At 45.8% G+C, this 21,970-nt stretch overlaps 1 protein-coding gene across 1 annotated transcript; it reads right to left on the bottom strand.

Moving 5' to 3' along the window:
- Positions 1-4,790: 4,790 nt before the first annotated feature.
- On the bottom strand, positions 4,791-16,769 carry Akr1b10 (aldo-keto reductase family 1 member B10). Its single transcript, XM_032906787.1, has 10 exons — positions 16,649-16,769; positions 15,280-15,447; positions 13,926-14,042; positions 13,272-13,349; positions 9,229-9,351; positions 8,857-8,963; positions 8,312-8,393; positions 7,547-7,630; positions 6,855-6,937; positions 4,791-5,115 (listed from the first exon to the last, which is right to left on the bottom strand). Exons 1-10 carry the CDS (start codon positions 16,712-16,714, stop codon positions 5,073-5,075), a joined length of 951 nt encoding a protein of 316 aa, XP_032762678.1. The 5' UTR covers positions 16,715-16,769; the 3' UTR covers positions 4,791-5,072.
- Positions 16,770-21,970: the final 5,201 nt, after the last annotated feature.

The following is a 21,970-nucleotide window of genomic DNA, read 5'->3' on the forward strand; positions in this document are numbered from 1 at the left end:
GAGTTGCTTTCCATTATGTAAGAACCAAGATGACCTGGATACACGGGACCATGTTAAGAATCAAAGAGCAGGGGTTGATTTTCAGTGGTAAAGAATCTAGGAAAGGCCCTGGGTTTGGTCCCCAGCTCAAAAAAAAAAGAACCAAAAATAAATAATAAATAAATAAAAAGAATCAAAGGCATTAACTATGAGGGGTGGCACTAATGTTTCTTATGTGCTTGTGGCTGCAGGACAGTCAACATGGAAGAATTTCCCTATGACGCAGAGTACTGAAGCTGAATCAGTCGGTGAGGCGTCCCCTTTGTGGATGCATACCTCACTCCAGGTCCTTCATGATTAGACAAGCAAAATGAAAGTTTTGAAATTTTATTCTGAATTTGCAATGATACATGCTAGACCTTGGTATCAGAGCAAGCTAAAATTCTGTAAGATAACTTGTCTTGGCTCTTGAAAGTCACCAAAATTAGCTTAAAGATGCCAACATTTTAAAGTGCTTTCATTTAATCTGTCAGCTAACTGTTAAATTAGCAGAATAGTTCACTGTTAAATAAATAAAATTGAAATTAATGGGCTAAATTAAATGGCTTCCACTTTTTCTTTTTTTTTCTTTTTTAGGGCTGTACACAGGCTGAGCTAAATTCATTTTTTTTTAGGTTTGTTTGTTTGTTTGTTTTTATATAAGCACACTGTAGCTGTCTTCAAACACACACAGAAGAGGGTATCTCATTACAGATGGTTGTGAACCACCATGTGTTTGCTGGGATTGAACTCAGGACCTCAGGAAGAGCAGTCAGTGCTCTTAACCACTAAACCATCTCTCCAGCCCAATTGTACATATTTCTAAAAAAAAAAAATTGAAATACTGAGTCTATCACAGACATATGCCAGAGGGTGGTTTGAATGAGAATGCTCTCCATAGACTGAGCATTGAAACACTGGACTCCAGGGGTGATGCTGTTTGGAGGTTTAAATGGTGAAGCCTCCTGGGAGAAGGACACAGTTGGGGACAGACTTTGAGGTTAAAAATCCTAGCCTACCCATTGTTCCCTTCTCCCTTTCCCTCTCTCTCCATCCCCTCCCCCCTTTTTGTTTGTAGTCTCAACATCCAGTCCAGCCAATGTTCTCCCCTGCTGTCTCAGCCTTGCATTATGGGCTCTAAACCTCTGGAACACAAGCCCAAAGGAGGTGTTCTAGACCTTGCTTTGGTCCTGATGTCTTATCACAGCAACAGAGAAGGAACTAGTGTAGCCAGCTAGATTCACTGTTGGCTTTTGTGTCTCTGAACTCAGAATTGAGATGTATAGAAGGAAAGCACATGAGGGTGGCTTTTATAAACACAGGATTTCCTAAGGATTCACTGGGGACAGAATTTCTGGGATTAGCTAGACTATAACACTTCATCCCGGATTCCAGGCTGACTGACCAAGGCTGCAGCTCCCAAACCAGCTCCATCCTCTCCTCTGCAGCCCAAGGCCCACAACTAGACCTGTCCTTGTGTTAGATGTGGCTCTGCTGCCAGCCCAGGCTCACCCCAGGGCAGGCCTTCCCCACAGGCCTCCCCTGGGCCAAAGCAAACCCTTCAGCTCATCAGAGCTGGTAGAGCTTGCAGTTGTGAGTGTGCATCTCTTTGTCTGGTGAATTCTAAAGGGATGGTGTTGCCAGCTGACAATTAGGATGCAGTCAGTGTTTGCATGCTTGTCCCAGAGCTTGGCTCCCAGCTTCCTGGGATGACAGAGGTAAGTTTCAAGACTCCAGAGCCTGAGAGCTTCCACAGAGACAGGGCTTTCTGGTGCTGTTCATTCATGAACAGATGAGGCTGAGCTGAGATGCTGCACCTTAATGAAGGGATCAGAGGAGGAGCAGGAAGGTTTGGTGTCCTGAGGTCACTTTTCTCTGTCAGAGCTCAGGCAAAAGTGAAGGACATGGTCACCAGAGGGACCCAGGGCCTTTAGGAACTCTTGAGAACCATGTGAGCAATGTGCGTGATCCTTGTGTGTGTGTGTGTGAGTGTGTGCTTGCATGCATGTGTGTGTCTCTGTGTGTGTTTGCATGATATGTGTCTTTGTGTATGTCTTGTATGCATGTGTGTATGTGTGTGTCTGTATGTTTGTATGTGTGTATGTTCTAAAGAGAGGAAGGAAGAGAAAAGGACTAGGTTGATAGGACCAGAGGTTGCCAGAGCCAGCCCAGATCTTCCTGCCTCAGCCTCCTCGGTGCTGGGAGTAAATACGTGTGCAACACCATGCCTGCACATTGTCACTAATAGTATTTTACAGTTAACACCTAGAAAAGTTGTCCTTAGAGAATGGGGTAGCCTTATGGATGAGCTGATAATTATGAGCTCTCCTGTGAGATTCCACAGCCCTTGCCTTCGTGGGGAGCAGGCTCTATTAGACAGAAAACTAAAGCCACACAGAGTTAGAATGTCACAGGACCTAGTAAAAATGGTATGAGATCTCAGCCGAGGTCACAGGCAGATCTCTGTGAGTTCAAGGCCAGCCTGGCTTACAGAGGGAAATCTAGGACAGCCAGGACTACTCAGAGGAACCCCATCTCAAAAGCAAAGAAATGAATAAGTATAACGTAAAGCCTTTAAATCACGTAAGGGTCGCTCACCGTTAAACTCGTATTTTGGTGCACACTTGCCAGTGAGTATTGTTTAGGCAGAGCAGTGGGAATTCAGCACAGAATCAGCAAGAGTGTTTTCACCTCAACTCTGGAAATGCAACAGGCCCATGACAAGCTCTGCTTCTGATCACCGCTGAGTCTCGATGAGAACTGAAATGAGTAGGAACCATGCCTTACTCTGTCATTTCTGCTGTTCCCAGTCATATTCCACAGAAGTAATGCAGATAGGCCACACCCCCCCTAATGATTTCCTACTTCGACTCCGCTGATGTGTGACAAATACTGAGTAGCCAAATAAAGGTACAATAATGTACCAGATTAGTGAGCCCAAAACCCACATCTGCCCAGACCTCAGAAAATGAATGTAATTGAAGAAATGGTCCTGGCCAACAGAATAAATTACAGTTAAGATACATTTCTAGGTATGATGGTGCACACTGGCACTCAGAAGGCAGAGGCACGTGGATCTCTGTAAATGTGACGTCGGTCTGATCTATGTAGTTTTGGGGCATCCAGGGCTACATTGTGATCATGATGGCAATGATGATGGTGGTGAAGATGATGGTGGTGAAGATGATGGTGGTGAAGATGGTGGTGAAGATGATGGTGGTGAAGATGATGATGGTGAAGATGATGATGGTGAAGATGATGGTGGTGAAGATGATGGTGGTGATGATGATGGCGGTGAAGATGATGATGGTGAAGATGATGGTGGTGAAGATGATGGTGTTGGTAGTGATGATTGTGATACTGGCATGTCTGGTGAGGGTGGGTCATGAATTAAATGGTTCCTTTCCTACTAAGATGGAGTATGATGAATAGAGAGAAGTGGGTCCCTAACTACTTCTGAAGTAAACAGAATCCAGGACAAGGTGCTGAGAAGGACCCAGTTCCATAGCAAACTCACCGGGAGATGGATGAGAGGCATCTTCCTTCTCCAAGCTTCCTAACGGAGTCCCCTCAATCCCAGAGGAAGCCATCTGACCAGGGAATCCTGGAGCTGTGGTGTCCAGATCCTCACCACTTCCCCTGGAGGAAAGGCAGACATTGGAAGCAGGGACCCAGTTATTCAGGGGCTTTCCCTAATCTGGGGCCAAAATGGGGGTGAAAGAAGAAGGAGACCAAGCAAAAAGTTCTGTTGACAAAGGTCTTGTTTATTGGAGTGAGGACAACTTTTAAGGCTTTCAAGGGGAGGTCCACAGAAACACAGGGGAGGGGAGATGAGGATATGCAGTGATAGCTGGAAAAGAGGTCAGGCTTCCTTGAGGTCCGATGGAGACCCGGGTGTTGACTCAGGAGATAACTGGTATCTGCTCGAGCTGAGGCATCCCTTGAATGTTATTGTGCCAATTCATGGGAGAGGCAACAATCTAAGACTTATGGCAGTCATCTTGGGGTGAATATCTGTGGTCAAACAGCCCAGAGTCCCTAGTCACTTTGAGCCTTGGAGTCAAAAAGTGGCTCTGAGCCCAATCAATATGGCAGGCACAGTAAGCAGTAGAGCGAGACAACGCTGCACTGCCACACTGACCATGGGGAGCAGGGATGGGGAGAGCTATCCTGGTTTTCTACCCTGCAGGTACCACAGTTTTTGAATGCTTTTCTTTTTTCCAAAGCATTTGGAGCAAAGATGTGAGAGTTTTATACTTGTAAAGTGGTCCTGTGTCCTTTAAATTCTTCCCTGTGCCTTTATAGATGGTTGCAATATTCTCAAGAAATATTATAGAAAAGGGATGTGTCCCAGGCTAATGGCAATAGTTCTGTTTTATTCTTTCCTTGTCAAGACTCCCACTTACCACCCTATTCCTAGAGATATCCTTTGTGGATTTCTGACTCTCCCCCCATGACTTCTGACTCTCTGGCATGACTGAGTGTTAAAGGCAAGGTTGGGAAGCAACAACAAGAAAGGGCCAAGAAAGCCACAGGGAAATCAAAGACATTAAGAAGCTTGGGAGGAGGAGGAGGAGGGCATCTGATTACCTTGAGCCCCGCCTCAGAGCACTGTCCTTTGAAACTTAGGGTTAGGCACTCAGCACAGGGATCTCAAGCAAGCAAGTTCTTAGCTTTGCCATGTCTCTGTTTCCTCCCGTGCCAATGTGTGGATGTTAAGAGTTGGACCCAATGAGCTCACTCATTCAAAAATCACTTCAGAATGTGTTGGCTGCTTTTCTTAATGTAATGACTCTTTATTATTTTTTCTGCATACCCTCAAATGTTACCAGAGCTCCGGGTTTTTGACAAACATTTGCTCAGATCAAATTAGTGTAGGAGATGTCCATTCACTTCTCCAAGTCACATCTGCTCGCAACAGTCTGTTCTTGATTCAACTTGGGGATTTAACCACAGCCTTGCCCACACCATGATGCCTGGCAGGCTGGGACTGAGAGGACTGCAGGACTGAGGTATGCATCTGCAAACGAGAAGCCTCACGGGCTGGTTCAGCTTCAGTACTCTGCGTCATAGGGAAATTCTTCCATGTTGACTGTCCTGCAGCCACAAGCACAGACGAAATATGAGTGCCACCCAATAGTTTATGCTCTTTGATGAATAGTTTATGAACTTGAAAGAGGCCTGTTTTGGTGGACGACTGGGGATCCAACTCAAGGTTTCAAAGATACCAGACAAGAACCTTCTCAACTAAGCTACCCAGCCTAGGCGCACTGAGATGGCATCCATGAGAATACACTTCCTGTGCTTTCTCAGGCTTTCCTTACACCATACCATGGCCTCCCCCTTAGTTGATGAACAGAGCATTTGATAATGAAAGAGGGTAGGGAAGTACGCAGTGGCCAGGTCATCAGAATAAGGTCCTAATGACACATCATTAGAGACTGGCCCACTCCCCAGGGCTCACGACTACTCTTTGAGTTCATTCCACCTTATTAAAAAGTGGCAAATCATGTTGAATTCCTCAGATTGGTATTTGCATTGTGGTTGTTGTATTAAACAAGGCAAGATCAGCCGTGAGCTAGGATCTCTGTATTCAATGGCTATGTGGTGCAACTGTTACTGTCACCCCTACCCTGTAGACGAGGAAAGAGAAATGGAAAGGCTACAGATCCACCCAAGGCTTCATTGCTACTGAATGACTGATGTTTGGATTAGACGCTGGCTGAGCTTACTTCTGAGGACGCCAATCTATTATCTCCACTCATTTATGTATCTATCCAAAAATTATCCTACTTGGTGACCAAAAAGCATCACAAACACGTCTCCAGCCAAATCTTTGACTTCTAAGTGACAATTCTGTTCTTGAACCGCTCATATAAGAAACAAAACCAGCCAAGCAAAACCATATCTGTTAGCCTTTTGCAAATCCAATTAGCTGTTTTCCACAGGAAGCCTCTTCCAATTGTTGTCCTTCTCCCTGGATTGTTACAGTAGACTCCCTGTGGTCTCTCAAGCAGATGTCACTGTGAAACTTCTAAGGTTTATCAAATTAATCGTGCCAGACTGTACTCACAGTCTCTCCTGGCTTCTAAGCTCCTTCCATTTTGAGAATCAAAGTCCTCCTCACCCTTCTCACCACCTGTCTGCCCTTAGCTCTAAGGCTTTCTCTGAATTCATTTCTTCCCACAAGAGCCCTTGCTCATCGGCTGCAGCTTCCCTGACTTCCTGATTCAGGAGCCCTAAATCCACTGCACCTCAGGGCATTTGCACCCACTGGTGCAATGGCCAACAAAGGTTTTGTCCTAATACTGCATGGTGCATTCCTCACTTCTTCCAATTGTGACTTTATCAGCAAAACTGTCCTTGGACCATCGCCTATAAAGCCCCTATTCTACCAAGACGCACTATAGCTCGTACCTTTTACTAACTTTTTTTTTTCCCTATGGCATTTGTTACTGCCTGATGTACATATTTAGAGCTCCTTCACATATTTCAGGAATACAGGAATGGGAAACATGACGTTTGTGTACTGTGATATGCCAGCTAGAACACGGTACACAGGGTGCATTACAGATAAATCAGTTAGTGACTGAGAGAGTGGATGAACGCTCTGGCCTCCTGTAAAGGAACAGCATATTGTTCCTGAAAACTCTGGCTCTGTGGGTAAACTTCAGAGAATTAGTGGCAGCTGGCAGTCATGGTCTCCCATGACTCAAATTTACTTTTTCACAATTTCCAAACAAAACAAAACAGAATTTGAAGATAACGTTAACCTAATCCTTCCACCTAATGCTCTACAACTTCAGAAATCTCATACATCAGCCTCCGCTACTTACTCAGGCAGCAGGCAGGCCCTCCAGTTTCTGTTGAAGCTCAGGATAGTGGCCATCTCCTGGTCGCTCAACTGGAAGTCAAAGACCTGGAAGGACAAGAGTTCCAAAGCATCCTTAGCCAAGGAAAGGGCTGGTGCCTGAGGCTATAGGCATTCTTCTCTGCACACATAGGTTCACACTGCATACAAACCGTTTTCTAGATTTAGACTGAATTATTTATAGAACTCAGTGCTCCAGAAAAACAGAGAACTTGGGCCTGTAGTCACAAGATCTCAGCCTGTGCACTGCCTAATCCTTGAGGACACGTGGAGACTTCAGGAAGGACATTTCCTCAAGTGTAGCCCATGCCTGTTCTCCAGCTACAGACTGCTGTGTAGGCCAGGGCTGTCTGCACTTGGGCAGGTTATCAATGGCTCTTGACTTAAGTGCTCGTGGGAAAACAAGGGTCTTCTTGGTGACATAAGGTTTGCCTATGCTTAGAGATGACAGGGCTTTCTGGGCCCCACCTTCAGTCCATTTGTGGTTAACTGGTGGTTTATCTCAGCTCTGTTGAGGCCAGCTCCCTGGGACAAGAGTTCACAAGATGATCAGAAATTGGGGAAGACACACAGATAATCCAAGAATGGGATGAGAAGAAAGTCTAATGGGAGTCTTCCAATCATACACTCTTATCAGATGATGGGTCTCCATCTTACCTGAATGTTCTCCTGTATACGTGCTGGCGTCACAGACTTGGGGATCACTACTACGTTCCTCTGGATGTGGAACCGAATGAGAACCTGTGTAAAACAAAGGGAAGACGGCACGTGTTCAGCAAAAGAGGACCTTGGTGGTGTAAATGAGACTGGCCCCACAAGGGCATGTGTTTAGAAACTTGGTCCCCAGTTAGTGGAACTGCTTAGCAAGATTTAGGAGGGGTAGCCTTGTTGGAGAAGGCACATTACTGGGGGCAGGCTTAAGCTTTCAAGACTTAAGTCACTCCTAGTGTGCTCTCAGTTCCCTGTCTGTGGTTTGGGATGTGAGCCCCTGGCTGCTGCTCTAGCACCACGCATGCCTGCTGCTGCGGTTCCTGCCAAAATGTGCAGGGACTCCCATCTCCCTGTAACTGTAAGCTCCAAAGAAAAGCCTCTCTTCTCTAAGTTGCTTTGGTCATGATGTCTTATCAGACAGAAATGTGACTAAGACAATGTTTATCTTCGCAGCTCCCTCTGGCACTTTTTTAATCTCCCGTAATCCTGAAGGCAACACCAGGATTTCCCTAGGTGGGGGATGAGGACTTGGCAAGAAGTGAAGGAACCGAAGTTGCCCTTGTTTAATACCAGCTGCATTTCAGGGAGATGGGAATAGACTTCCCTTTCTCATTTCCTCCTCTCCAGGGGATTAAAAGAAGGCAAGAGAAAGAGTAAATCAAGACTAGGAATGGATTGCAGGGTTGAGAGTTGGGAGGCATATTATTTTACCTGGGCTGTGGTTTTCTTGTGCTTGGCGGCAATCTCTTTAATCTTGGGGTCCTGTAATAGTGAAGGGTCATCTGGCTTGGCCCTAAAGGTGGAAAGAGATCAGAGTGAGTAAATCCCCAGGACTGTGACAAGCCAATGACACCTGCTTCCCTGACACTATCAAGGAGGAGCATCACAGCCTTCTCTCCCTGCAAAATGGGCAGGGGGTCCTCCTGGAAGCTTTCTGTCTTTCCTGTGATCCCATCTTAGGCTCTGCAGCCTCAGGTATTTGCAAAGGTGCCCTGGCATTAAATAGTAGAAGCATCCCTAAGAGGTAAGGCATCCTGTCTTTTTTTAAAAATAAAGTAAAATAAAATAAAATAAAATAAAATAAAATAAACAAAAAACATGGCTCCCCCACCCCAAGCAATCCTATTTGGATGTGTCCAATATATCTCTACAGAGATAGTTTTTCCAGGTACATGAGAAATCTGGACCAATAATAACTGGATATTAAACAATAATTTTAAGACTGATAAAAAGAAATTCACACTCTGAAGCCTCACCTAGGCCTGTCTGGGGAGCCCAGGGGACTGTAGGCTGTGACCACGATGCCCTTGGAGTGACAGTACTGGATCAGTTTTTCCTGGGTGAGGTAAGGGTGGCACTCGACCTGCAAGAGAAAACATCTCCATCACTAGAGAAGAAAGTCTTTCTGAGAGGCTCAGTGGGAACTCCAGGCACAAGAAAGGACCAACACAAAGGCCAAACACAACCCACGGATAGACGTGCTACACACCAGACCCAGAGGCCTGCCTCCCACCTCCCTGAGCATCCTGAACACAGGCCCCAGAGGCGAGACTCTGCAGACAGTACTGACCTTGCCTCCCAGTGCTGAAGCAGGCACAGAGCAGGGCCCTGCACCACACGGAACTCACCTGGTTGGTCACTGGCTTATGTTTCAGTCCAGGCTTGTTCAGGAGCCTTTCGATCTGGAAGTGGTTGAAGTTGGAGACGCCCAAAGCTTTCACCAGCCCCTGGTCCACCAGTTCCTCCATGCCCTGTCACAGGGAGGTCCATTGTTTAGATGGCTCTAAGAGGATACAGGGATGCTGACTTGATTCATTCCTGAGATAAGAGGAATGGCTACACGAACCTCCAAGTTTTAGTTTTAAGCAGCAACACAAGACAGAAGTGCCTGTCCAGACAGTGGGTGCTCATCAAGGGGCAGAGGCTACTATGAATATATGATGTGGGCTGGAGAGATGGCTCAGTGGTTAAGAGCACTGATTGCTTTTCCAAAGGTCCCGAGTTCAAATCCCAGCAACCACATGGTGGCTCCATCTGTAATGAGATCTGATGCCCTCTTCTGGTGTGTCTGAAGACACATACAATGTACTTACACATAATAGATGTTTAAAAAAAAAAAAGAAGAATATATGCTCTTCTCACCTTGCCCAAATCTGGGTAACCTGAGGAAATGGATTAATTTGCCCTCTATCTTTCTTCCCCAAATTTGTGTGTGTGCATTCGTGTGTGTGTGTGTGTGTGTGTGTGTGTGTGTGCATTTGTGTGTGTGTGTGCGTGTGTGTGTGCATGTGTGTGTAAGATAGAAGAGAGAAATAGAAAGTGAGAAAGAGAGAGTGAGGAAGGAGGGAGGGAGATGGGGAGAAAAAGAAAAAGAAAATAAAAAATGAAAGTGTTGGGGTGACATTCGACCCCACTCCCTGAAATTATTATGGACATCCTCTGGGATACAGCACAGGAATTAGGATGTTCAAAACTCCCCTAGTGACTTTAGTGTACAAAGTTGAGGGCCACCAATCAGTGAGGAAGGACTGTGCTAGGTAGGACTACTGAGCCTTGGTGAGACCTGAGGTCTATGAACTCCCCAGACTGGAATGAGATAACTTACGTGTGCTTGTGTGTCCTAAGGGAACTTTGGTTTGCATGTCTGGTCCATCTGGCCTTCTTTATGTTAACCTCCCCTACCCTCTTTGGGATTTCAGTCAGTGAGGCTGCCATCGGATTAGTTGTTGTTCCAACATGTTCTATGCCAACATGGTTAATCCTGCTGCCTCTAGTCACAGCCTACAGCTTGTCTACGTGTGCCCTTGAAAGAGTACAGCCAGGCAGAGCACCAGGAGCACTTGAGAGGTAGAGGCAGCCAGATCTCTGTGAATTCAAGGCCAGACTGGTATACAGAGAATTCCAGGACAGCCAGGGCTACACACAGAAACCCTGTCTTGAAAACCAACCAACCAAACGGTTTCATTTCACAACAATTCTTAGATTAATTTACAGAATATATCACCAGGACATTGGACTAGGCAAATCAGGGATACGCCTATGTATCTATGACAGAATGGCCAATTGCCATAGTTAAATCAGTATAAGAACTCTATGTGTATTACATGTGTACATATCCATGAAGTATTACTATTTACATGGTCATAATCGGCAGCCACCCTGCCCAGTTATTAATAATTTGCTCGCATCAGTGCAAAAGCGAATGCTGACATCTTAGGCTGTCTTGGGAGCTTTGCTACGCAGACTTCTCACTGTTTTGGACTCCGTGTGAAACCACTGCATTGCTTCTTAAGCCATGAACTGAGCAAGAGGGCCTGTTGCTGCTGGCTGTTTGGAAGCCTTTAATTTTTCCCTTTCCTATCCAGGTCAGAAGGCCTCAAGAGAATCTTCACGATACACTATGGAAGGAAGGACAGATGTTTTAGACTTCATTTTCCTACTGTTCTGGGGATGGGATCCTTGGCCTTGTGCTTGGTGAGTAAAACCCACCACTGAACCAAACCCACACTTCTAGATTCTCCCGAGACTCTCGTAACCAGCATTCTGTTGCTAGCACATGTAGTTAATGATTTACTTGGCAAGATTGATTCCTTTCAAATATATCTCTAGGAATTGACCTTTTCAGGGGAGACATAAATGCCTACTCAGCCCAGATCAGCAAACAGCAGACCAAAGAAGTGACCCCGTCCTGTGTCTAAGCTGGTAAAACAACCGTACCTGGGCTTCACACAGAACCTTGAGTGAGGAGCTACACATAGGAGCAGGGGCAACTTTGGGGCTGCTACACCATCAAAGAAAACATCCCCCCAGCAACCACTAACGTCCTACATATCCAGGTACAAGAGGAGGGGCCCTGTGTGCTGGCTCTTGAGGTGCTCCAGATCTCCTGGTGGTCCACCCCATGCCCCTGTGAGCCCTCTTCCCACCCCCATCCCAGGAGGGAATGTTATTGGGTTCAGTCTTGCAAGGGTGTCGAGTTTACATGAGACGGCTCTGATTACAAGAAAGCAGCGGCCATGCTATGGCCAGAGCACAGCCTCCCACAACACTAGGACTGCCATCCGATCTAAAACCTTGTCTCCTCCCTTCATCTCCTTCTTCCACTGGCATGCATGTCTGTTGTCTTTATCACTGCCATGCACATCTGTTCTCTCTATGTTCTTGCTACCTCCAGCTAAAGTTCAAAGTAGCAAGGACAACATGCAGGCTGATAAATACTTTGGGACACAAAAGACTCCCATTTAATGTCATTATATCAGTTCTTATTTATTTTTGTTTTTTTAGAGAAAAGCAACCATGATCTATTTAGCTTTTGAACGTTAATTATGCACATCATGTATTGATGTGGGTTCTTCAAAGGAACAGAACTGATAAGAGTGGATTGCTTGATTTTAAAAAGCAAGGTACCTGCTTTTCCTGGTGTTTACATATATGTTCACTGTTGGCCAAGCACTGTGCTAAAGGGTCTGGTAACTGGACTCTGGAGTCAAATGGATCTGAGTCTAATCTTCCTTGGGTCACACCCTGCTCTGTGACATGGCCACTCCCAATTCTCAAGGTTACAGGTTTCACCGTTTGTACTTAGGAAACACTCCTGGAAGGGCTGGTCACTAATGGGCTTTGGCAAAGCCTAGGATATTAGCTCCCTTCAGCCTTACCACACCCTCAAGGATCTAATGAGTAGAATTATGTGAGTGTGTGCATGATGTGAGTGCATGCTCATGTATGGGTTCCTCTGTGTGTGCAGGCACGCATGCCATAGCAAGTGTGCAGAGGTCAAAGGACAGCCTTGTGTGCTGTTCCTCACCTTTCACCTGAGATGAGACCGGGTCTCCTTGTTTTTCATCTGTGTGTGCTAGCCTAGCTGGCCAGAGACCATCAGAGATCTCTTCCTCCCGTCTTGGGATGGCAGACACGTGCTTCTATACGCCTTTCTATGGGTTCTAGGTTCTCACATGTGTGGGGCAAACACTGTACCCCTGAGACTTCCCACCAGCCCATATGTAAGAGGAACCTGGCTTGAAGGAGTTAAAAATATTCCCCTAGGCCAGCTGGGTGTGATGGTGGGTGCCTTTAATCCCAGCACTGGAAGTTAAAGGAAGGCATATCTCTGAGTTCCAAGTTCCAGGACCCCAGGGCTGCAGAGAAACTCTGTCTTCAAAATCCAAACTTAATAATGATGTGGTGGTTGTGGTGGTGGTAGTGGTGGTGGTAGTGGTGGTGGTTTTGGTGGTGGTGGTGATGATGATGATGATTTACCTAGGCCACTCAGCTAACCCGTGCAAATCAAGGCAGCATCCCTGTACCAAGTTCCTGCCCTTAGTTTCAAATTCGTGTATGTTTTCCACAAACTGAGCAAGACTAAATTTCCTGTCTCAGGTGAGGTCCTAATTGTCACCTCAAAAACAGATGATTTTAATCTCAGCACCTGGGAGACAGAGTCCCATGGATCTCCGTGAGCTCCAGGCTAGCCAGGGACACACAATGAGACACTGAATCAAAAAAACCAAACAAACACAAAAGTAGATGATGCCAGATGAACCCTAAATCCAAACACAGTGAGGAAGGAGTTAGAAGAACTGGAGAAAACAGAGACAGAGTTGCACACAAGGCATGTGGGCCTGTTCATACCACAATGGTAGTCTGGACAGCAGTAGAAGCTGGAACCTACCTCCCAGGCTTCCAGGAACGTTGTTTTACCAGGGAGGACATTGCCTTGTTCATCTTTGGGGAATAACTCCTTCCCTGCCTGTAAAAACAAAACAAATCGCCCGTTGGTTGCACCTGGTTCTATGAAGCAAGGATCCAGGACAGTGAAATATCCAATACCCACATCTGCTTAGCTTCTGGTCAGGTCTAGGGGATGGGATGCACTTGCAGACATCAAGCTTTAATAACATCTTTATCCCAACCTACTGTGGTTAGGTAAATCCCAAATTACAGAACTGCTGGACCAGTTCCCAAATCTGCTAATATTTGTCATAGACTTGATCAGGAATGTCTATCACCTTGGAAACTGATGCCTCATTATCTGGATCCACATAAACCTGGAGGAATTTTAATTTCACTAGGCAAGGATCTGATTCCCAGCATCTCATAGTTGGTTCAGCCACTCCCTAGGCATGCTCGGATTAGAAGGAGTCTCAGCGTGCTTTGGTTGGCAAGAGGGCTGGACCCTGGAATACAACACCCAAGACCATCGAAGGCGTCGCTTGAGAGGGCATCACTGGACAAGGAATCAGCAGGAAGTTGAAGGGAGCACTCACGCCCATGTTCCCACAACCTTGGTTCAGGAATACAGATAAGCACAGAGAAGTGCTCAAACCTGAAATCCCTGAGGCCAGTGGATAAGATAGAGGTCCAAGTAGTCCAGCTTGAGATCCGTGAGGGTCTTCTGAAAGGCTTCCTTTAGCAGTTTTTTCTCAAAGCAGGTGGGCCACAACTGCAGAGTATGACATCAGGGGCATTAGGGAATGGAGGAAAAGAGTCACAGAACACTCACCCACCCTGCTCAGAGACTTACAGTCTGATCTAACCTCAGGACAGACTGTTTATATTTAACAAAACCGGCTAATCAATGCACACGATCTGATACGCAAGGCTCACTGAGTCAGGTCGTTTCCCAAGTGCTGAGGGTGATAGAGTTTTTCATGCTTGCAGCATTCGATGTGTTTCTTAGAGCACTTGGCATTCTGATGCTATTTGTGGGATAGTCCCATATTCCCAAGATACCAGGCCCTAACGGTGAATTACCAAGAATTAAATGCCCATGCTATGCAGTTCCCACATGGGTAGAGTGTGTCAGCTAGTGATAGCCAGCCAGACACCTCATCCTACACAGCTCTCTCCTTTCTTTTTAACGGCATGTTATATTTCATACATTAAAATAATTTATTAATTTATTATATACAAGTACACTGTAGCTGTCTTCAGACACACCAGAAGAGGGCATCAGATCACACTACAGATGGTTGTGAGCCACCATGTGGTTGCTGGGATTTGAACTCAGGACCACTGTAAGAGCAGTCAGTGCTCTTACCTGCTGAGCCATCTCTCTAGCCCTGTATTTCACCTTTATGGTGGTAAGAAGATATTCCTATGCAACAATAAAAAAGTATTCTTTCTACATAGTCACTGAGAACACAGGACTGAGTGGGATGGCTCTGGGTCCACCCTTTTAAAAAGAAAGATTAATTTATTATTTCAATGTATGTGTGCATACTGTGTGAGTGGATGCCTTTAGAGGACAGAAGAGGGTGTCACATTCTTTGGAATTTGAGTTACAGGTGTTGTGATTCACCAGGTGTTGGTGCTAGGAACCAAATTATAGTATTTCTGCAAAAGCAGTAAGTCCTCTTAATCTCTGAGCCATCTCTCCTACCCCAAGACCCACCCTTAGAGGCAGCCCTAGCATCTGAGTGGGCAGAAGGATGTCAATGACAGAAAGCATGAAAGTCAAGAGAATGCAAATCTCAAAGGAGCCATCCTGGTTATGGGAAAACTAACATAGGTGGGTGGGCCAGCAGCAGAATCGCATCAGTACTGGCTTGGAACACGGACATTTATACCCACAGACAGATATAGGGAAAGCAGGGAAGGTTAGGAAAAGCTGGAGAGGGCTCTTGGTATGGACCAGATTCTACCTGCTTTGAAGTTTCATCCACCGTGGACCACTATACCTTGCTGACGATGAAGAGGTCCTCCCGCCTCACAGCCTTCTCTTTGATCTTCTCTTGGATAGCTTCCCCCACCTCATTCTCGTTGCAATATGCATACGCACAGTCAATATGGCGATACCCAGCATCAATGGCTGCCTTCACAGCTTCCTTGACTTGGTTTGGCGTAGACTGAAGGGCAACAGAAAAGGCCATTGGATGTTCTTATACCAAAACTGTCCTCAATAGGCTCCACACAGCCTAGTTTCACCAAGCCACACTGCATTGCTGGAAATATTTATTCATTATATATAAGTACACTGTAGCTGTCTTCAAACACACCAGAAGAGGGCATCAGAAATCATTACAGATGGTTGTGAGCCATCTTGTGGTTGCTGGGATTTGAACTTAGAACCTCTGAAGAGCAGCCAGTGCTCTTAAGCACTGAGCCATCTCTCAAGTCCCGAAAACAAACTTTTCAAAGGAGAAGAAAAAGGGAACTGTAATGTTCACCCACCTTGTGTTCTAGCAGAGCTAAAAGTAAGTTCCATCTAATGTGCCTGGTCTTAAAGGAGCTCCTGGAGGCAGCTCACACCTGTGATCACCTCTAGAGGCTGAGGCAGGAGGATTGCAAGTTCAAGCTACAGTGTGAGTTATAGGACAGCCTAAACTAAGTCTAAGTCCCAGTCGCCAGAAACCAAATCGAGAGAGAACTCCTGGAAACAAGGTGACCACTGTCCTGTTATCACCAAGGGAAATAAACCCAAGGACAGAGTTAGGAGATGGGACAATGTCAGACTTGTCTCAACAGAAGCTGAGAAATGTGCTTCAGCAGAAATCGGGTTGGACCCTGGGGCATTCTGCCAGGGGAGCAAACTGCCAGACCGGATCTGAGCCCAGGCTCCGTGGTCTTCCTGCTTAGTTTGATGTGCTCAGAAAATGGCGTGGTATCTTGGTAAAGTGAAGGTGCTAGTAGCCTGGGCTGGGGTCTGAGACTCTGCCTTTCCCCCCAGGCCAGATGCCTTAGTTGGGTCTGCGCCCCCCTCCACCCCTCTCGGGTAGGAAACAGAGCTAGGTCATATGGAGCTTTGGGTGTTCTGCCTCTGAATAACGCAGCCATAAAAAGATCAAACCAGCCAAAACGTATAAAATGTTAAGTGTCTCATAAGTTCAGAGGAAAGCACGCTAAGAGTGTATCCTTCAAAGCTTGAAACTTGACACTATCAGGGATGTCACTGCTGGGGAAAGCCTGTAAGAGCCTTGAGGCCTGAAACAGCAGAAAGGTCAAAAACAACTTGGGTTCCAAATTCCCAGTAGACGCCGAGAAAAATGAGGAAATGCCAAGAAGCTGCTCTGATTGAAGGCAGCAGGAGTCCTAAGGCTGCGCACTCACCTTCCAGGTGCCCAGACCCACAATGGGCATCTTGGCTTTGGTACTGAGCTCCACGAAGGTTGCCATGGTTGCTGCTGAAATCTTTGTGAGAGCAGAGGTCTGTGTCCTGGTTAAAGAGCAGATGGAGAGGCTTTTTATGTCCTGGAAGAAGAGGTAGGCTCTTACTTTGTGAGCAAGCAGCCACCCATCCCTTGATCCCTCCCTCCCATCCCCCCCCCCCCCCCTGCAATGAACCGGAAGTTTGTCCCAGTCTTTTGCAAGATTTAAGAGTGTGAGTGAAGATTAGTCATAAGCCAGAGGGAAATCTCCCTAGTGCAGAACATGAATTACTCTCGAGAGCTACTTAGAGGTTCATGAGCCTTAGGAACATCGGGTGAAAGATCCTTCCAGCTATATTGCTAGATGTGTTTGGGTTACCACATTATGTGGAGAACTGTGAAGCCCGTAGGTATTCCGCGAGGTTGAAGCCAGTAAAAGTTTTCCGAGGCAAAATGAGGAGTCTACATGCATTATTTTGAGATAACTGTTGTTGATCACAAAAGATCAGTGACAGAGGGGCACTAGTCTGAAATTAAAAGACAGTTGGGCAGATTTTAGGCAAAGGAGAGACAGAGAGAGAGAGAGAGAGAGAGAGAGAGAGAGAGAGAGAGAGAGAGAGAGAGAGAGAGAGAGAGAGAGAGAGAGAGAGAGAGAGAGAGAGAGAGAGAGAGAGAGAGAGAGAGAGAGGAGAGAGAGAGAGAGAGAGAGAGAGAGAGAGAGAGAGAGAGAGAGAGAGAGAGAGAGAGAGAGAGGGAGAGAGAGGAGAGAGAGGGAGAGAGAGAAAGAAGAGGGGAAGGGAGAGGAGAGAGATTATGGTGTTCTGCAAGTGTCTGTTTTCTAACCTTTATTTTGTTTGTTTGCTTGTTTAAGTTTTACTCATCTAATTTCTGGAAAATTGTGAAAAACGAAGTTCTTGTTAATCACTAAGACGGGATCCTTACTTTGATAATATTCTTCCTTTCTCTCTGAATCTGAAATTTGACCAGCTGTCTAACTGTATACATGAGCTTTGACATTTTTTGTGCTTACATTTCACAACCAAACTTCTGTGATTATCAATATTCTATTTCACTGAGGACAATGAAAAAGAAAGGCAACTATAAGATGGGAACATAAAGCACCTTTATTCCATCACTTGAGAAGCCGTTGCCCAGTGCACTTTCCTGGTCTCGTCTCGGCATGTGTCAGTTGTTCCGCACTGCACTCGCATGTTCAAAGCTGACACTACGAGGCTAGCTTTTCTACACATTTATAGGAAGTCATTTCAAAATTTCCTTTATGTCAAACCCTTTAATATTATATTCTATGTTATGCTCATTTATTCTGCCATTTCTACTATTCTTAGGTATCTACCTGGTTTCTATTATGTATAAATAATATGTCAAGGTATATCACTGCAGTGAAACAGAGTCTTGTGCCCTAGGGATAGGCGTTTAGCAGTAGTAGCATAGTTTACATCAGTTTATCCTAAAGGGTATAGGTCCAATTGGTATTTTTTTTTCTGAATGGAAATTTCCATCATTTATAGAATAATACATTCTCACCCCCAATGTTTATAATTCTTCAAGAACCATGTGTAAATGTTCCTGATTTGTACTTTATTGTTATTTTCTTTTATTAGTTTCTTTTTCTCGGACCTGAGGACTGATCCCAGGGCCTTGCTCCTGCTAGGCAAGCACTCTACCACTGAGCTAGATCCCCAACCCCTTTTATTGTTATTTTAAAACTAATGCGTGCCCTCTATAAAGAAGAGACAGAAAAATCAGAATAAACCAAAGTTTTTGCAGGAGTTGTAAGAGAATAAAAATGATGATATTCCTAATTTAGAAATAGGTATCAGCAATAACATTGGGGTGGGACTGGGATACCTAGCTGATTTGAGAAACCCCACATCATAGGAACACCGTACCCCGTTTCCCAAGGTGAGCCTAGGACAGAAATATCAAGCCCGGAATGGAAGCCCTGACCCACCACAGAAGTCTGGTGACAGTGGCAGGTAGCCAGGTACGTGCCTAAGGCACCTTCAGTGTGTCTCCAGAGCAGCACAGAGAGAGGAGGTCAAATGTCTGGGGAGGCCTGCTGCCGGGACACGGGCTGATAGAAATATTTATAGGCAGCATTGTTAAATGTGCAGGGTGTGTACACCTTCACGTTCTCGAGAGAGTGAGCCAAGATGGAGGCTCTGGGTCTACGGATCTGATGGTGATGTGGGCATTTTAGGAAGGCTGACAGTAACTGAGGACCCAATAAATCAATTCATAGGATGACAAACGTCAGGGAGATGTCATGACCAAGCCAAACTCACACCATGGCATTTTTTTTAATGGCTCTCCTACCCCATTGATATCCCACTGACACTTGGAGAAAATCCTAAATATAGCAAACTTTAACCCATGTAAAAAGGAAGTAAAACTGAGATGCAAGTGTCTACACCACACTCGATTGAAGAAGCTACATTTATTCATTCTAAAAATGCCACAAGCTCTCTCCTGTTGGCTCACTAGACAACACTGTGGAGGAGGGGATGCTGTAGGTCAAAGGCCAGAGTGCCTTGGGCTATCTGTAACTCTCTTTACAGTCAACTTGTTTATCTGACCCACTATCCAGATTTCTAGATAGCACTCTGCTTAGCTTGATTCACTTCTGCCAAGCAAAGGTCAACCTCAGAAGGGACAGAGCCGCACAAGACTCCCACATAGGAGCCCTGTGCTGTGCTGTATTCCACAGACCTGATGCTTCTCCCAGGATGACTGGTAGTGCTGCCTAGTGGATTGCTCCTTAGCTTTTCCTCCTTTTTCTCCTTCCCCTTTTCCTCTTTCCTTTCTCAGACATCGGATTTGCTATGTGTTGGGTGTCAGACCCAGGGACTAGTGGCTAAGGAGCCTCTTTAACATTCCAAAGCAGAGCTGGCCTCCATGTTCCCCCAGCATCCCTCAGCCCCTATCCATTAAAGGGCTTGGCAAACCCAGCCTTCTATCATGAATTTTGCAGCCCAGGGGCTGGGCTCTTCACTATATAATCCAGACATTTGGTTTCTCCTCTCTCCCTCTCCCTCCTCCCTCTCTCCTTTCCTCTCTCCCTCTCCCTCTTCTCCTCCTCTCTCCCCTGCATTTTTTGAGTGCTTTTCTCTCCAGTCTCCACAGAGCCTTCCCCTAGCCTCCTCCTGTGAGATCAGTGAACCCACCTGAGAGCTGCCTCCAAAAACCTGCCTTTTATCTACTTTTTAAATTCAGCTTGAATTGGTTTATATTTCGTCAAGGGAGATAATCTACCTCTATGCAGTTGGGGATGACTTTGAATTCCTGATCCTCCCGAGTCTACCATCTGAACACTGGCATCACAGGTGTGGCTTCCAGAAGCTTCTGTTTCCTGCCTTCTTAATTTCCAGTGTGTTCCTGGCTGGAGAGATGTCTCAGTCCTTAAGATCATCCTGCATCCACATTAGATAACTCATAACCACCGCCTGTAACTCCAGATCCAGGGGACCCAAGATGCTCGTCTGGTCCCCTTAGGCGTCTTCACTCCTGTATGCATATCCACACAATACACATAATTACAAATCAAAAATTTTAAGTCTTTCCAGATTACCATTCCATAGCTTAACCATGTACACTTAGGGGACCACACCCAGTGGTTTGGCATCTCATTTCTGATTTCCCATGATTACCATTCTGTTGTCACAGGTACCACAGTTTGCTTATCCATTTCCTTCTGGAAGGGTGTAGAGATTTCTTCTGTGTTGGTTTTTCTCTTGTCTCAGCATGATTCAGCAGTTTAACCGTGGCTGAAAGTTGAAATGCTAGTTAATATAAACAGGAACTTATTCACTGGGGGAAGGAAACAAGGGGAACCTTTTGGCCTATTGACTGTTTCCAGAGGAGAAAGCAACAACAGAGTCTTGGCTGTAAGGACTGCCATTCAGGATTCAGTTCAAGTGGCATTGGAACACTGCTGACAGGACTGGAGCCCATTATAACTCTAACTGAGGGAAAATGACAAAGGCTTTGCCATGATAGAACAACATTTTGGGTTGACACAGCAAGGTAGTGTGTTTTTTGTGTGTGTGTGTGTGTGTGTGTGTGTGTGTGTGTGTGTGTGTTAGTGGCAGTTTTGTTTGTTTTTTTAGGATTTTATTTTTCTGCTTAATGTGTATGAATGTTGTACCTGAATGTATGTCTGTGCATCGTGTCTGTGCCTGGTGCCCTTGGACTGAAGTTACTGGTAGTTGTGAGCGACCGTGTGGGTGCTGGTCCTCTAGAAGAGCAGACAGTGCTGTTACCTACCAAGCCACCTCTCCAGTCCCATACTCTGAATCAGCTACATAAAGTTTAATAAAGGCTTGATTAGATTCTTTCTAACTTCATTGCTTTTCCAATTTTCTCCTGGATTATACTTGGTTATATTTAACGTGTTTGTTTATTATTGTTGTGCATGTGCATGCGCATGTGCATGAGTGTGGACATGTATGTGCCATATGGAGTTCAGAGTACAGCTCTCAGGACTCGGCTCCCCCTTAGGTTTGCACAGCCTGTGACAGAAGAATTCTAGAAGTCTCCGTGCCTAAAGGCTGCTGGCCTGGCTATTGGCATATTTCACCTAAGCCCTACCTCTTTGACAGTATTAATGCTGACCCTGGCAGTCGTGAGCACAGGCTGGAGGGGCTTCCACAGGTATGCAGTTAGCAGCTGGAGATGACCAGAGTGGAGCAAGCAGACAATGCCATCAGATCACATTACATCCCTCATTTGCAGGGGACGTTTGGCCTGGCTGTTTGCAATTGGTTATTCTGTTGGAGGCAGGGCCTCCTCCTTCAACCCAAGACATTCATGTTAAGTACATGAGTATAATCGAGAAATTCATTGTCTCAAAGTTGATAGAGCATTTAGTAATCAAGCTTCTCCCTTGGAAGACACCTACTGCTTCCCATGTTGTCCCTACCTTGTAACAATGCACAGCCATGGGGTCTCTGCGGGTTTAGAGTTCCTAGAAAGATGACTTTGTGGCTAGCACTTGTTCCTGGTGGCATCCAGCCACTGTACTGTATGCTCTGATGCCTCCCTGCCTTCTAAACATCCATGCTGAAGCCAGAATAGAGGGTAAAATTGTTTCTGAAATGAGAAAGCACAGGAGGTTGGGACAGGCATAGGGAGCTCCTGACCCACCCCCAACACAAAGCACTGTGGGTCTGTAGTGCAGCTCTGAGAAAGACAAGGAGAGAGGCTGTGGCTTCAAGACAGGCTTTTCTTACAACAGCCAGCCTGGGAGGTTGATTAAGCCAAGAGG

Source organism: Rattus rattus, chromosome 6, assembly GCF_011064425.1.
Source record: "Rattus rattus isolate New Zealand chromosome 6, Rrattus_CSIRO_v1, whole genome shotgun sequence".
NCBI lineage: Eukaryota > Metazoa > Chordata > Mammalia > Rodentia > Muridae > Rattus > Rattus rattus.

Excerpts from the sequence above, each read along its gene's own strand:
- Akr1b10 (XM_032906787.1), bottom strand. The coding sequence starts at position 16,714 with ATGGCAACCTTCGTGGAGCTCAGTACCAAAGCCAAGATGCCCATTGTG. Across the intron at positions 15,448-16,648 it reads TGGGTCTGGGCACCTGGAAG|TCTACGCCAAACCAAGTCAA; the intron begins GTGAGTGCGCAG and ends GTTGCCCTTCAG. Across the intron at positions 14,043-15,279 it reads ACCTCTTCATCGTCAGCAAG|TTGTGGCCCACCTGCTTTGA; the intron begins GTATAGTGGTCC and ends CATACTCTGCAG.